Genomic DNA, 15,998 nt, shown 5'->3' on the forward strand with positions numbered 1-15,998 from the left:
TCAAGTTTCGCTTTACGCATGTGCTGACATGTTAAAATCATGTCACGATTTATGTCAAACGTATGTTGATGTCGTCAAATGAATCAGAAATATGTGATGGCCTTTTCACAATTAATATAATCATTTTTCTTCGCCTGTGCCAACTGAAAAAACTGCAGTTCAATAATAAATCTAAGTTGTGACGTGATTGTTGTACAGGTCGCTCACATACTAACAAGCGTAGCTAGGAAAAAACAACAGGATCAATATGCAACAAATACCATTGCATAACAAATCCGTTTCAGATATTTTTTACTTCACAGTACTAAGCTATTGACTCTACCTAAACATAATTCTTGCTTGTTAGGAAAAAAAACATAAAGCTTCTCAATCTTCGAATGGTAAAACCTGAAAAGCAACTAATTTAATACTAATAACACATATAGTGGCATTTTCTGTCAGCTATTGATCAATAATACTAGAAATTGAATATACGCGATGAACTTTAAACACAGTTTCATTTGTATCATTACATTAATATTGTCGTTATATCGACATGACATTTCAAACTGTAGTGTTTAATATTTGAATAAACATTTTTTGCCTTAATCAATTTTTTTTTCCGAATTACATTATTTTGGTCGAAAATAACAAATGAGATTTTTATGTCGATTTTGTAAAAATTAACTTATATTTGTATTTTCGTAATTTGAAGTTTTTTTTATATTTATGTATAATAAAAAAACGAGAAAATAGTCAAGCAATATAATAATACAGTCATACAACTTCTACCATCAAGATATTTTAACGGCCTAAATAGGTAAATAGGGCGGGTAAATAGTATTTTCCCCAAATAAAACAATAAGTATGATTTCATAGCAACATAAATACATCAGCGGCGATTGGACTCAATGTACTGGCACTTCACAGAAGCACTTAAGTATTTCACTTTTGGGCGCTCCAGAATTGTGTGTACCAATATGGAGGTAACTAATTTTGTTTGCCTATTTTACATCAGGTCGTGTAAAGGGACTGAAACCTATGGGCTATATATTCACTTGGTTAACACACTCAGTCTCCGAACTCGTTGTAGATCTAAAAAAAGGAAAATCGAAATAAAATTTCGGCGAAACCCTGACCTGGTACACACACTACGGGAGTACCCACTTTTGTGTAAGAAAATAAGTAAGTATTGAACAATTAAAAATATCATTTCATTAAATATATCATTGATTTTTGTTTTATTCGGTTTCATTCTTGATACCAGTTATTTTTCGTAGCATTGGCTCTTAAATTGATGGTTCTCCGTGGCTCTGAGCAAGAAATCATAAAATATTCAAATTATCTGATTTACTTTAAAAATATACTCTACCATGAGTCAGATGAATCAGATAGAATAAGATCAAATAGAGATACGTGCTATTAAAAAGTTCTATGAACAATTTAGTATATTTAAAATTTTAACGGTAATAAATTTAGGATTTTCCGTTATTTAGTGAATATCCAAATAACTCATAATCATTTTTATATCTTGAAATCAAATTTTTAGTTATATTTGATAATCCCTTAAAATATTTCGACACTTTTTCATCTGTAGTCCTCTGTGACACCGGATAATTTTGCGGGTATGTAATATTTTGTATTCCGACTGTTTGCATGACGTAATTCATGTCATCATCAACGGTCTCTAACTTGGCAATAAAATTGTATTTGATGGCACAAGGTGAACAAAGTTTATAATAATGATCCCAGTGCGGGTCATCAATATAAGTATCATCGCCCGAGTTCAAATATTTCACAAATTCCACGAAACTTAATTTATAAGAAGATTTTTCTTTCAAAAAGTTAGATTTGGATAAAAATAAATGTATTTCTCTTGCAATTTTAGAGTAATATTTATTGTCTGGAGCTTCAAACTTGTTTCTATATGCTGAAAGCACTCGATGCAATGGATCCCGAACCATCACGACTTTATAATAATTATTTAATCGACGTTTGATTTCTGTGACGTCACCAAGATTCTTCAGCTGCAGGACACGGTTTGCAATATCATGCGTGACGTGCCCAGATAACTCCTTCGGATTTGTATTGTTGACTAAACCTTCAGCTACTAATAGTACTTTCTTGAAATTAGTGCAACCGACTTTGGGTATTTGGCATGCAATCAGCTGTGGTAAAGAATAATATTGATGAATAGACATTCATAGTTTTAAAGTTTCCGTTCTTTGCAATTTGGGTGAATCTTTGGGGACTTTTCGCTGGGTAATCACAATATAATACAGAAGTATAGTTTAATTAAAAATGGTCTCCGTACATAAAATGGCACAATCAATGCTTTAATATATACTCTGTAAATAATATTGACTCTAAAATTACCAAATGTAGCCTATTACAGTATACTGATCGTATGGATAATAGTAATACTATCGACGGCGATAAACACTGATATCTACTGTCTATACTAAGTCGATGCTTGCTACTTTTAAATTAAATCATTATGATAATCACCTTGTATTTGTCAGAGAAGAATAACTTTGTTCTGTTTATGAATTCTAAAAATTCTTCGTCATTTTGTGGAATACTTCTAGTTAGATGCAACCTGGAACAGGATCGTTGAAGTGTTTCTTGTCTCGTTTTTTGCTCGTCAACCACCGAGTATTTCATAGTTGTTTCTGAAATAATAAAATGTTGCACGTTACACTACAAGCAATGGAGCTTAGATAGAAATATAGTGTTTTCGAACTAATTACTTCGTTGTGTTTGATCGCGTTGGTTTTTTCAAATGATATCGTATAAGTCTAAAATTCTCTAAAGTTTAAAAAAAATAATGCACTTGTAAAAATTATCTTATAATGAATTTGGTTTCTAGACACATTGTGTACAAGCTATTTAACACTTGGCCTATTTATCAAAACGCTTCACAAAAGACTACGTCACACAGATCCGGATACATGAGCTTAATGATTTGCGGTTTAAAGGCAAATATCCATCTCACTTTTTCAGACAGTCTAGCTAGACTAAGATAGTGCTTTCTTGCGCTGTGAATTTCATAACTTGGCCTTGGTAAATTTATGCTATATTTGTATATTTGTTCGTATCATATGCCAAGCCACATTCCCTCTCTTCCGAGGCGGCCCAAATGAAATATTCTATCCAGTTTTATTTACCGAAACATTAACTAAGACGATAATATTACCTTGCGTTGTTGGTATGGACGTTAGCGCAAGTGTTGGACTCGTTCGTTCCTTGTGTTCGTTTGTCGTATTCGCAATAGGTTTTACTGTTGGTAATGGCATTGACAAACTCATAAACTCGTGGGAGGTTTGCGAATATCTGTAACCTTTCTGAAAATATATGCATAATGGAAGAGTGCAATTTCGAAATATATCGTCTGCAAAGGATCAACTTCAAATTTGGATTGCAATCTCAGTATCACTAAACGATCGATCCCGAAATGAAGATCATTTTCATAATACTTATCCCTTATTGTCATCGTGATACTGATATATATGAACAGTTAGTGAGAACGGCGCTCCAGAAGTGTGTGTACCAATATGGAGGTAACTAATTTTATTTGCCTACTTTACATCAAGTTGTGTAAAGGGACTGAAACATATATATATATTCACTTGGATAACACAGACAGTCCCTGAACTCGTAATAGAACTAAAATGAGGAAAATCGAAAAAAATTATGGCCTAACCCTAACCTGGTACACACACTACCGGAGTACCTAAATAACACTGGCTTCCAATGCAAAAAACACGTCGTTTATAAAATCTAGTATGAAATAGTAAAATCGTCACCTGAATAACAAGATGCGAAGACGATGAATAGAACATCAGTGTGAATATTGCTATCAGAATGACTGCAAACATAACTGATTTCTTTTCCATTTTGATACCCTCGGTTTCTTCAGCGAGTCTAGTCACCTTACATAGCTTTCTTCAACAGGTAAATCCGTCAATGCCCATTTCATACAGAGCATCTAAACTCAGAAGCTACGTGGAAGCCATTCCCATCATTCGTCAATAGGTCACTATTTTGTTCATCATTTAACGCTTCAGAAAATTTTGTTTGATTTCGCCCTCATTTCAAACAAAAAAATCCGGGTTTGCGAGTGACGCCTGGGCGTGAAATTCCATTCTTCGCTTGTAAAGCTGAACAACAATCGAGGAAGACTCTTGTGGGTCACTCTTGACAGAAATTGTTGTAAATATATCAATCATTAACACTATCATTCAGTGTTAGACAATGCTAATGTTTAAAATTTCAAAACTCATGATATGAATGGCCAAGTTATATTTCCTGCTATAATACATGATTGTTTTTGGACGAGAAATGGCCATATGTATCGATTTGCTAAATAGTTGTTGTTGTTTGGCGATTTTTTTCCGGGAGGGGGAGATGAAATTGATGTCTCACTGTAATACTGCACATTCCGACAATTTCTCTCTGGAACGAAAGGTCAATTCATCATAAGTTATGTAGTTATTTTGTATATATTTTCGTGTTCACATATTTGAGCATTGCTCACTTGTTATTACTTCTGATTGGGCTATTGTGATATTGCTAATACTTAGTAAAACGCGTTTTTGAAGTAAATAAAATATTTTCTGGACTAATATTTTAACAAATATATATGATTTTTAAGAATAATTATGGTTGGAGAACAATGGTAAATAATTTATTAATCAGCATTTTAAAAATACTAAAAAGTTTCATAACACCATACCATATATGGGCATCCGAAACTGGCTGGCTAACTAATCACATACATGAGAATGGACTGGTAACCGGAAAATAGGCCGTGGTACGCCATGTGATTAGACCGTCTTATCGGCTTTCCTCTGCCGAGATAAATATGAAAATCTTATCCAGAAAATTTTCACCAACAAATTCACACAGCTGGCTTTTAACCATTTTTAACACTTTTGTTTAAAGTCCCAGTCGAGGAAAATGTCAATATACTGTTCTGCATTATAGAAATCAATGAGATTGTTTTAACATACAACGGAGCGACTTCCACCATATTAAACTCTGAATCGTAATGAAAGTTCAATACAGCAAACGTCTTCGTAGACGCCTTAATCAAACACCTTTATGTACAGAACCGACTATAGTTCCATACACGCCCATTTGATAAATACTAACTCTACAGGTTGTTTAATGTCAATATTATTCGAACGAGAGAAATAGTTTGCGACAGATTGATATGGGTTCAAAGCCTTATGATACTGCAGTTTAGTTAAGAGTGTAATATGGATGCGAATTTAAGCCTACAAAGTTTTGTAAACCTTGCCGCTACTATGCTCATATGTGCAAGATACTGTTAGGGATAGTGTGCTCGCTTTGAGAAAATATTCATGAAATGTTATTATTTTTCTCTGAAGTATGTCGCAGCTGAGCTTTGTGGCGAAGTTGAGTAATTAAGTGAAATGAGAAAAATTAAATTGATAAAATCTTTCCGATCGAAAAGTTATGAATTTGTAATTTTATTGCGAGTACTGTCAACCAAAGGAGTGAGACAATATTCAGAGTGGGCCAAGGTATTGAATGGTTCTCGAATGAAATAGCTTATAAAGCTAGTACGAATGGAAGTGGAATATCTGATGTGAATATAGAAGTTGAAACGGTCTTACAAGGTTCTTGTCAACATCTAACGTTAGTTGGTTTTTACAGCCTTGAAATAGTGGCATCACAAGTTCAAACGGTTACGACAGTAAAGGTTGTCTCAACATGTTTCTACGTTATTACATAAATTCTGCTGGAAACATTTCATTGGACGATAATGTTTGATTTTATGGAGTACAATTACAGCTGGGTGATTTGGATCGAGCTGGTTCTTATCACAATTTTTTTCGAAACTGTGATGATTTGACCAATTGAATTGCAAGTGCGTGAGCAGCCAGCCGCAGACTACTATGTTTTAAAAGTCGACCCAACGTAGCCCACCAAATGGTTACAGGTGTTACACTGTGGTTGAGGTGCTGTATATAGTTTGAACCACAGCATTCTTTCCACAGGAGAGGTCAATGGCTGTACGATAGGAACCGAAAACGTTTGTGCTATGTTGGATTCGATTATAATACATCTAGTTTCTACGATTCCTATTTTTCGGCCGCATGTATTGTAATTTATATATATATTTTTTTTTAAGCTTCGTATTGAAACAAAGTTTACAGTGGATGACAGTCCGCATAACTCCTTTTTCGATTTATTATGATTATTTGTTTCGCAGAATATACTTGAAGATATGAAATTGAATTTATTAATATCCTGTATAGTTGTTGTGTGCGGAGTCGCACATTCCTGGTATCAACAGGATGACGAACTGGTTGACCTGATATCAAGACGAGTGGTTGACATAATGGAAGAAGAAATGAAAATTCCGTTAGTTTACCTGCACACTTTGAAAATGGAAAAAGAGGTCAATATACTGTCGTTACAGTCAGTTTTTCTCGCTTGGTAGCTTACTGAAGGATAAATTTAATTAGAACTAACCGAGTCAAATCATATTTTAGATAACTGTAGCCCAAGTCTAACCAATCTTCAAACTAGGCTACACCTTCAGACTTCTCCGGCGGGCGGTTTATGACTTGAATTTAGTCCAAGTCAAATTATTTTTAAGTCCTAAAGTTAGCAGTGATGTAAAAGGTATTCGTACAAAAGACTACAAGGGTGATTTCCCGCGACACGCTTCGAGATAATCCACCTTTTATGACCAACCAAATAAATCAATTCGAATTCTAATAGAAACTTAATGACTCCTTTTTTTGTTCAACTTGTTCAATTTTTCGCGAGTATATCCTGGTTTTATATTAACCTGATCAAATCTTTCATTTAGGCAAAGCTCGGGGATGGTTCCCGATTCTTTCTCACATTTGAAGTGGCATCTCCAATAGATGGAAATAAGATATGCGATGCCGTGTATGTGGAAGACACCAAATCAGTACCTTATTACGAGTGTTATGAACCAGAAGAGATTGACGAGCCTGAGGAGGGAATCGACGATTCAGATCCTTTCGTGTACGAAAGGGATGACATTCCTCTTGATGACGGGGAGGCTGACGACGATGATGATTCCCAATATGATGATTGCTCGAGTGAAGACAGAGCGGTGAGTTTAAAATAGAAAAAAAAGAGTTCTGCTGCTTGCTTCCTCCCAAATCGACGAATCCTTCTTTTATTGCGATTTCAATTCATTACAGCATGATATACTCAATGGACAGCATAATAAATATGATATACTTTTGGAATGTAGCGATATCCACGAACCCGTTCTTGGAATGTTGCGGTATCAGCGAACCCGTTTTTGTTTTAGACGTTAGACGACCGCGGTGACCATACATTTGAACCCACGTACATTTGAACCCATGTGTATATCCGCGGGTTCAAAAACCCGTGGGTTAGGTTAGTATGGGTTCAAATATCCGCAAAACAAAAAAAATTTCCATAGGTGCAATAGTATGCAGGTGCAATTGTCGTGGGTTCAAATGTACGTGGGTTCAAATGTACGGGAACCGACGACCGCAGATGTCGGATAGCGTTATATTTGGCGTTTCAAAAGTTTTAGATTTATCTAAATATTCTAAAGCGTGCTATGTTAATGCAGCTTACGCGGTGACATGCGTATAGTTTCTGAAACGATAGAACCAATTGTTAGTGAGTTCCATATAAAAAAGAGCCCGTCCTTGAAATATTTGAATCCCACCACTGAATACAGTTGACTGAAGCGAGCCTGTTGGAGTAATAGCAATGCTTGCGACAGGATCCAACAACATTATAAATTGATTTAAAATACTGTTTTAGAATACATTGCCCATCTTCTGATGAAAATCATGACCGTCATAAGTTAAAATATAATCATTTTATAAATGAATAAACCCACATTTTTTCTCATCCACATATAATAATTGAGGATACATATATATATATATATATTAAGATTGAACTTGCTTTATATGTTGTATTTTTAATCGACGATTTCATATGTAAGGTACTGCGGTTGACATTCACCCGAACATCCTAAAACATAGATATATATAAAAAAAAAAATATCGCAAGCACTTTGGTATGTGGCATATATTGCTTTGCACCATTACGTTAAAAATGCAGTTCATTCGCTGTGAATTTACTTCACATTATTTCAATACTGTTTTAATAGTACCATAAAATGAAAAACAAGAAGACAAATATAACTGAATCTGCTTTTATGTTTTAAATTGTAAGTGTAAACTACCAAATTTTTTTTCGATGCCTTCCTCCAGGAGTAAAAACCATTTTAGAACAGATTTAATCAGAGTTGTGGAGTTTGGCATATTTTCACTGCAGTCACTGCCGGAATCGTTTTTGAATTCTTGAATTTTGAATTCTCCGGAGTCGGAATTTAGAACTTTCAATAGTGGTAGAAATCCCATTCGAAAACCATTAATTACACTGTGCAACACTAAAAAAAGTACAGGGTATCTGCAGCAATTTTTGTATACATAATAACTTAGAAAATTTGTTTCTGGCTTTCTTTTTGTTGAATTAGGTATAGTTTTTGCAAAATTGACACAGTCGTGAATTTCAGTAAAAACGTCAAAAATGGGTTACTGCCGTCTTTGCGGTCACATAATATGTGTATTATATTATAAATCTTGAGAGAAAAACACAGTTTAATATACACATATTATGTACATTATTTATTATTTGCAAAACACAACAGCCTGTTTCAACCAAAAGTCCATCAGGTGTTTTTTATTCAAATAGAATTGTAGTAGAATTTGTGTACATTAAACTGGCAGGGTAGTAACTAGCTGTAATGAGTTTACAACAGTGTAGCACCAAAAGAAAGTTTGTATGCTTAATGTTATACTTTTCTAGTTTCAGTTTATTGAATTATGTGACTTACCAGTTTGCAACAAATTACTACTCATAGCTAGGCCCCACTGCTACTACTGGAAAGACCTACCCTGATGTGCAGATGTAACATAAGTACTAGAGTGGAAGGCAAGGGTTATAGTATAGGCTTTGACGATGACTTCAAGACAGTGCAAAAATGATCCAAGCAAATTCTGCTACATATATGGCGAATTAACATTTGCTAAAGAAAGGCGCAGCATTACCAGCCATATCAAGAAATTGTACAAGGCGTACTTTCATTGTCATATAGGAGACCAAGACAAATCATGGGCTCCTCATGCCTGTTGCCTTACATGTGTGAAAACATTGAGCGCATGGTATGCAAAAAAGAATGTTCACATGAAGTTTGGTGTGCCAATGATTTGGCGAGAGCAGAAAGATCATTCTAATGATTGCTATTTTTGTCAGCAGGACTATACCGGCTGTACAACAGCAAAAAAGAAGAAACACATCGTTTACCCAAATTTGCAGTCAGCAATACGCCCAGTTGGGCACTCAAAAGAATTACCTGTACCAAAACCCCCTGATCAGGAAATGTGGAGTTCAAGCAGTGGGGATGAACATTGCAGTGATGGAACAGTAGGATTTTCTGATTCAGAAAGCAATGATAAACCAATACTATTTTCTCAAGATGCTCTAAATGACTTATGCAGAGATCTTTATTTAACCAAAGACAAAAGTGAACTTCTTGCATCAAGGCCTAAAGAACGAAATCTTCTTGGAAAAGGGGTGAAAATAACATTATACAGAAAACGTGCACAAAACTTGCATGTTTATTTCACTCTGGCAGATGATTTATGCTTCTGCAATGACATTGTTGGACTTTTTGAACAACTGGAAATACCATATGATAACACCAACTGGCGACTTTTCTTAGACGCATCCAAAGAAAGCATAAAAGCTGTTTTGCTCCACAATGGTAACACCCTGCCATCTGTTCCTACAGCTTACAGCACAACTATGAAAGAATCATATGAAAATTAAAAACAATTTTAACAAGCATACAGTATAACGTCTATAAATGGCATGTTTGTGCAGATTTCAGGGTTATAGCCATGCTCACTGGCCTTCAGTCAGGCTATACTAAATTTTGTTGCTTCTTGTGCTTATGGGACTCTAGAGCAAGAGTTGAACACTATGTACGCAAGCACTGGCCCGCTAGAGATGAAATTGAGCAAGGAAAACATAACATCAAACACAAACCACTTCTGCAAAGTGATAGAATCCATTTACCACCTTTGCATATTAAACTCGGTTTGTTCAAGCAGTTTGTGAAAGCACTGGACAAGGATTCCTTTGCATTTGCATATCTTGCAGAAAAGTTTCCTTCCTTAAGCCGAGCTAAAATAAAAGAAGGTATCTTCATAGGTCCCCAAATTCGAAAAATTGTTCTTGATGAAACTTTTGACACACATCTCACGAGAAAAGAAAAATGTGCCTTTGAGTCATTCAAGAAAGTTTGTGATAACTTCCTGAGAAAACATCGTTCAGAAGACTATGTGCAAGTTGTGAATGATCTAATGCGTCATTTTCATGATATTGGATGTAACATGTCTCTAAAAGTTCATGTGCTCCACTCTCATTTGGATTTTTTTGCTGCGAATCTTGGCAATGTGAGTGATGAACATGGCGAAAGATTCCATCAGGATATTTCAATAATAGAGAAACGTTTTAAAGGAAAATGGAACACTGGCATGTTGGCAGACTACTGCTGGAATTTAAAAAAGGATGCTGCCACTCTACACAAGAGGGTTAAGAGTACAAATGTTGTTTAAACTGGTGAATTCGGTTTTTTTTTTTCAAAATAAATATTAATAAAATACATGAAAATGGTACCTAATCCAGAGAAATAAATGTCAGATTTGGAATCAACATACTTTTCTTACACCGAGACAGGTCTTATATATCTTGTACTTTTTTTTCACTTCAAATTTGTTGCACAGTGTTATTTTAACTAAGCGTTCATATCAGAGGCAATGGACTTGTCAATCAAAATTTGATTTTTTCGGATTTCGGATCTAGAAAGGGAGTCAATTTTTATACCTCAAGTCGGAGTCTATTCTTGATTTCCCGGTTCCAAAGCCCTGATCATAATTTTAAAGTAGTTCTTAGTTTGTTCTTTCTTGCATTCAAAATAATGCATGTTGTTTAGGCTGCTTTATTTGGGCTTCGGCTGTAATTTTTTTTAGAGCTTGCTCAGGGAAATTGTGCACGACTTAAATAAACAAGTTGACGAAACAAACGATGAATTTGATATGCCGGATCCACTTGGAATGGATATGGGCAATTTCAAACAAGGTCATTTCGAAGGTGCATCGATATCATCGTGCAAAAAGATGGAAGTACAAGATGGAATGAAATACAAAGTAGAGATGAAGGCAAAACAAGACCACGTGGTGAGTGTGATGGCAAAATCAGAAGCTAGTTTTTCCTATCTTTATTAAATATACATTCTCTAAGCCAAATCCATGACTCTCAATCAAACAAATTGGTTAACTAATGGCTGAAAATCATATCATAAGCGCTATAAGCAGACAATGGACATGACCATTTGTTATTCAGCTCACTAACTGGCAAAACTTTCTCAGTTGATAACTACATCGCGACCTGGTTTTACTAGTGGACTATACATGTTTAGTTCGCTTTCGTTTTTATTAACTTAACAATCGGAAATAAAGATCTAGTGGCAAACCAAGCGTAATAACAAAGAAAATAGCACACGATGGGAATGTAAACTGGTTTACTTCATATTTGTATTAACAATATTTACAGAAGGAGACATGTCAAATCATTCTGGTAGGAAAAATCAATGCACTCAAGATCACCAAAAACCAGTGCCAAGGCCAGAACTGAGAACATGAAGATGGCGAAGATTTATTTTGTAGTGGATTTTGATCAGTGTTCAGAAGCCATTTTTTTAATTCTAACTATTAATCATTAGCATTAACATGACAAAATACATAATAATTCAAGATGCTGCTAATACATATAAACTATGTGATTATGAGTTTTAACTTTGAGGTTTGTTCAGTACTAGTCTAGAATAAAGCATTTTTATACGACTCACGACTCTGAGCTACTCCTTACTTAAACAAGGCAATGCTCAAATGTGCTGACACAAAAGCCAGAACGAAGTAGTATTTATTAAATCTTTTACAGTTCAAAGTAAAAAACGAATCCCACAGATCGCAAATTTTTTTTTAAATAAGTATAGTAATGGCCTTCTAACGACAACAGCAATCCTTAACCACTGAAAATTGGTCCAGTAGCTGAAGAGAAAGGTGAATTTTTTCGCAACAACAAGAAGAATACTAACTACAAACAATAATACTAACAAAACGATCCATAGATCCACTTTGTGTCTCAAAAACTCGCCTGTAATCGTTACTGGAACTTACGGATAACAAAATTTCGGTGAGCCGAAGCTGTTGAGGCGGAGAAGAGTTCCATCGTACTCTGAACTGTTATGAAAACTATGTCAAACATGAACCCATATGAAGTCATGGGTCAGATTGAAAATTGCGAATGAGAGTAGCTGAGATGAACACTTACAAGCATCAATGTTTAAGCAGTCAACATTTTGACATGCGGAGTCGGAAGTTAAATTTTCAATATGTCGGGACCGAAATTCCCCTGGATCCGACTACACCGATAGCAAGTCTGAAATCAAAACACAATCGATATTGAATGCAAAGTTCTTACGAATTCAAGCGGAGCTGCTCAGACTGACGAGCTGATTGCTACCACGCAATCGGAGATGTAATTTTCTCACAGCGTACCGTTTTCGGATTACAACCGTTTTAGTAATCATCAAATTCGGATTGTGCAATCGCGCAATCAAATTCTGATCGAAGAATCACCTCGACAACAGCCGTCAGAAGACTAAGATTAACTTGCTTGTTTTTAGCTTTACATATCCCAGGATTTGATATAACCAATAAAAATTCCCAACTAGAATGGCTCCACACACGAGCCTAGCACATTTTCATTGGAGTTTTAGCCCGATCATTTTTCTTAAATCCAATGAGTGGCAATTTCCAATTCCCGACGACCTTGCTACGGCGATGAGTCCATGAATCGTCTAGCACCCGATTGTTTTATGAATATGCGATATTTGAATACCAAAATCCACCCTAGACCACAATAAAACACATGTTCTTAATTTGATGGTTTTTCTTTTGCGATAATTCAGTTTAACAACAACGCTTCAGGTCACACTCGATCGACCAAGCACGAAAGAAAAGCTGGCAGAATCAAACATGCTTGATCGAGCACTGAAGCGTGAGAGATTGTAATCAAATAATGCAAAAAGCTCGAAGTTGTTGTACATAAGTACATTTTCGCCTTAAAAATACGATTCTGACAAATTCTTACTCAATAAAACACGAAACAAAGAAGTGAAGAAGATATTTAGATCAAAAAAGTTGCTACAATATGTCGACAAAAATAGAGAATTTCAGTATAAATGATATGGAGAAAAAGTAGACTTGGAAAAAGGGGGTATATTTGATCAACTACAAAAACTTTTCTGACAAATCTGCAAAGATGATTACGCAAATATAGTACCATGATTCAAACATATTCATCCAGATACAAAATTCTGAATCTCATACACATACACAGGGTGAAGGAGACAAGCCTGCCCTATCTATGCGCCATGCCTGGCATACAGGAGTTATATATGATATCAGCTTGATCTTGTAAGATAATCTTTCACTGATGAAAAAAAGTAGTTACTGATTTTATCAAAATATTGAAGAAAAAAGAAAATAATAAAATTCAAAGTGTGAACACCATGCTAATGGAAGAAGAAAAATAAATAGCTTGAATAGTAAAAAACAGCCACGCAAGTACAGCACTCTCATATTCATACAGACAAAAAATTTAGAGCAATAATCATGAAAAATTGTCACATTTCTTGAATACAAAATCTCTTCAATTTCCAAACAAATTGGAAAAAGTCCAAATTTGATTTTAAAATAAGAAAATACAGATTCAAAATATTACCCTAAAACAACATCATTTCCAGTGACTCATACAAGAGACATATTTTAATAGCAAATTAAGTTTTAAGGGTATGATGATTAAGAATAATGTCAAACTGAAAATATCCCTTCGAAAACCCAGTAGTTCCCTACGAAATAAAAGCTATGCTTGGAACAACAGCATGAAAAATTTTCCAGGAAGATACATAGCTGTCAACAATTTAACAGCGTATGTCCAGATTTTTTTGCATAACAAAAAATTATTGAAAAAATTGAAAAAGCTCTAACCTGGCTTTTGTGTATTGAGGTTACTAGCAATGATATAACTTGCTCGATCATACAACATGCACAGATTATTTGAATCTATGAAGGATACATTTATAAAAAGTGACACAGGAACAGAGTGGAAATATAGAAAAAGTTACAAAACAGCAGCAATGTAATATATTCGCTCCTGAAAAAGTGAGCAAATTGTCACCTTGTTCATGCTTGAGCAACAGTAGAACAATAGATGTTTAGAACAGCAATGATGCTTAAGTTAATCTTGGTTAATTGGTTAATTGAAGTCTATTTTCCATGTTGACATAAATATTTTTCAACATTTAATTCAAAAACTGACTAGGTACATTGGGCAAGAGATAACATTGGTTTCAAATTTAGAATGAACCAAATTGTTGCGGATGAACAAAGTTTTGAGTAAAAAATACACATCATAGGAGATAAAATATTACTACATTATGTCAATTATATCAGAAGTGTGAAATACATTTCTTGGAATATTTTTTTAAAATACATATAATTATTTTACGATTTAAATGAAAAGATGATGATTTCTTGACACAGTAAATTAGAAAATGATTTGAAAAACAAATGTAAACACCAATTCCCACATACCTACACCTCAGAATAAATAAAATAAATTTTTAACCAACACCAAAGTAGGAAAAAGTGCACAAAATGGAATGTGGCAGATTTGTATAGCAAAGCAAGCATAGAAAAAAATTGAAAATTTAATATAATTAACAAGTTATTCAACACTTCTTCCTAAAAATGCAATCCAATATCACATTGGATCACCTGGAAGATTGTTTCTGATAAAAAATATGTGCTAGGCACAATACTTGTGGAAAACAGCAAAATTTGCATTGAAAAAAGTGGAAACTCCCATACACTCACTTGCTCCAAAATTTTTACAATTTCTAAAAACTAAGATTTTTGTGATTCTGATCTATACGTGAAATTTTCTTTCTGATCACAAACTCTCCAGAAAGATGTCAATATTGAAATAATTCGAAATTCTGCCATGCGTGTGATTCAAATTCAAATAATATATGTTGCAAATACTTCAGAAGTCACAGAGAAATTAAGAGTCTTCAAAAAACATCATTTATTACAAAAAATACAGAATCTGACCAATGACCATGACCACAATAAATTTCTGGGTCATCAAAAATGATTTCCAAAATAATCAGGCTGGCAGGTGGTTGAAATTTGAAATCAAATTTATAGTTATGGAAAATGTAAACCAACTAGAGACCACCAACCCGCGAAGACACTCTTTTTCCAGTGCAAGAGTTTGAAAATGATCTACACATGATATTTCATAAAAAAACTTGTTATATATGGTGTATTCCGTACATAATTTGAAACAAATGCACCGAATCTCCATGATATTGTCTTACGTTTGTGAAAGTGTGGGGAAAGATGCTGCAAGTTGAAGTTGTCCAGGACTGCCGTGATCTGAACCTGTATGTCGATGATGATTACTTCTCATAGAAGGTAGAGGACCAACATACGCAGTCGCAGTTATTCTCCCAAACGGTGAATTTGGTAAACTGGAAATGCCATTGTTATTCAATCTGAAAAATGGAATGTAACGCAGTATAATTCACTTGTAAATTAATGATAATGCTTAATACAATCTCATAAAAAGTGTCTGTCATTACTTAAAACTATATTGCTATACTTATTACATCGTTCCTGAACAAAAGAATTTCCCAAATTACTTTTTTGACTGAAAATGATTCAAAATTAGTAATTTTAGTGTATTTGATCTCTACACTCAATGCATAATTATGGAACTAATCACCAACAAATACCAACAGCAAGATATAAAAAAGGCAATGC

General features: G+C 34.5%; 3 protein-coding genes across 4 annotated transcripts in view; 1 reads left to right on the plus strand and 2 right to left on the minus strand.

The window, feature by feature from the left end:
• Positions 1–263: 263 nt before the first annotated feature.
• On the minus strand, positions 264–4,068 carry LOC120336208 (carbohydrate sulfotransferase 9-like). The gene is made up of 4 exons (XM_039403830.2): positions 3,786–4,068; positions 3,176–3,323; positions 2,488–2,651; positions 264–2,147 (listed from the first exon to the last, which is right to left on the minus strand). The coding sequence occupies exons 1-4, from the start codon at positions 3,873–3,875 to the stop codon at positions 1,455–1,457; spliced, it is 1,095 nt and encodes a 364-aa protein (XP_039259764.2). The 5' UTR covers positions 3,876–4,068; the 3' UTR covers positions 264–1,454.
• A 2,112-nt stretch (positions 4,069–6,180) lies between these two features.
• On the plus strand, positions 6,181–11,887 carry LOC120336429 (uncharacterized). Its single transcript, XM_039404109.2, has 4 exons — positions 6,181–6,409; positions 6,827–7,099; positions 11,076–11,282; positions 11,659–11,887. The coding sequence occupies exons 1-4, from the start codon at positions 6,236–6,238 to the stop codon at positions 11,737–11,739; spliced, it is 735 nt and encodes a 244-aa protein (XP_039260043.2). The 5' UTR covers positions 6,181–6,235; the 3' UTR covers positions 11,740–11,887.
• Positions 11,888–13,041: 1,154 nt separating this feature from the next.
• The window catches only part of LOC120335975 (meiosis regulator and mRNA stability factor 1-like), a 28,250-nt gene continuing 25,293 nt past the window's right edge, over positions 13,042–15,998 (minus strand). For both annotated transcript variants that reach the window (XM_078119481.1, XM_078119483.1), the window contains one exon: positions 13,042–15,730. In XM_078119481.1, the coding sequence (XP_077975607.1) occupies positions 15,550–15,730 (181 nt within the window). In that variant the 3' untranslated portion in view covers positions 13,042–15,549. The remainder of the gene's footprint in view (positions 15,731–15,998) is intronic.

Source organism: Styela clava, chromosome 2 (assembly GCF_964204865.1).
Source record: "Styela clava chromosome 2, kaStyClav1.hap1.2, whole genome shotgun sequence".
NCBI lineage: Eukaryota > Metazoa > Chordata > Ascidiacea > Stolidobranchia > Styelidae > Styela > Styela clava.

What these genes read in the sequence shown, in the direction of transcription:
- LOC120336208 (XM_039403830.2), bottom strand. Translation starts at nt 3,875, where the DNA reads ATGGAAAAGAAATCAGTTATGTTTGCAGTCATTCTGATAGCAATATTC. An exon ending in CTTCGCATCTTGTTATTCAG is followed by an intron (nt 3,324 to 3,785) that starts GTGACGATTTTA and finishes ATATATTTTCAG; the next exon opens with AAAGGTTACAGATATTCGCA. An exon ending in GTCCATACCAACAACGCAAG is followed by an intron (nt 2,652 to 3,175) that starts GTAATATTATCG and finishes TTATTATTTCAG; the next exon opens with AAACAACTATGAAATACTCG.
- LOC120336429 (XM_039404109.2), top strand. Translation starts at nt 6,236, where the DNA reads ATGAAATTGAATTTATTAATATCCTGTATAGTTGTTGTGTGCGGAGTC. An exon ending in CTTTGAAAATGGAAAAAGAG is followed by an intron (nt 6,410 to 6,826) that starts GTCAATATACTG and finishes TCTTTCATTTAG; the next exon opens with GCAAAGCTCGGGGATGGTTC. An exon ending in AGGCAAAACAAGACCACGTG is followed by an intron (nt 11,283 to 11,658) that starts GTGAGTGTGATG and finishes CAATATTTACAG; the next exon opens with AAGGAGACATGTCAAATCAT.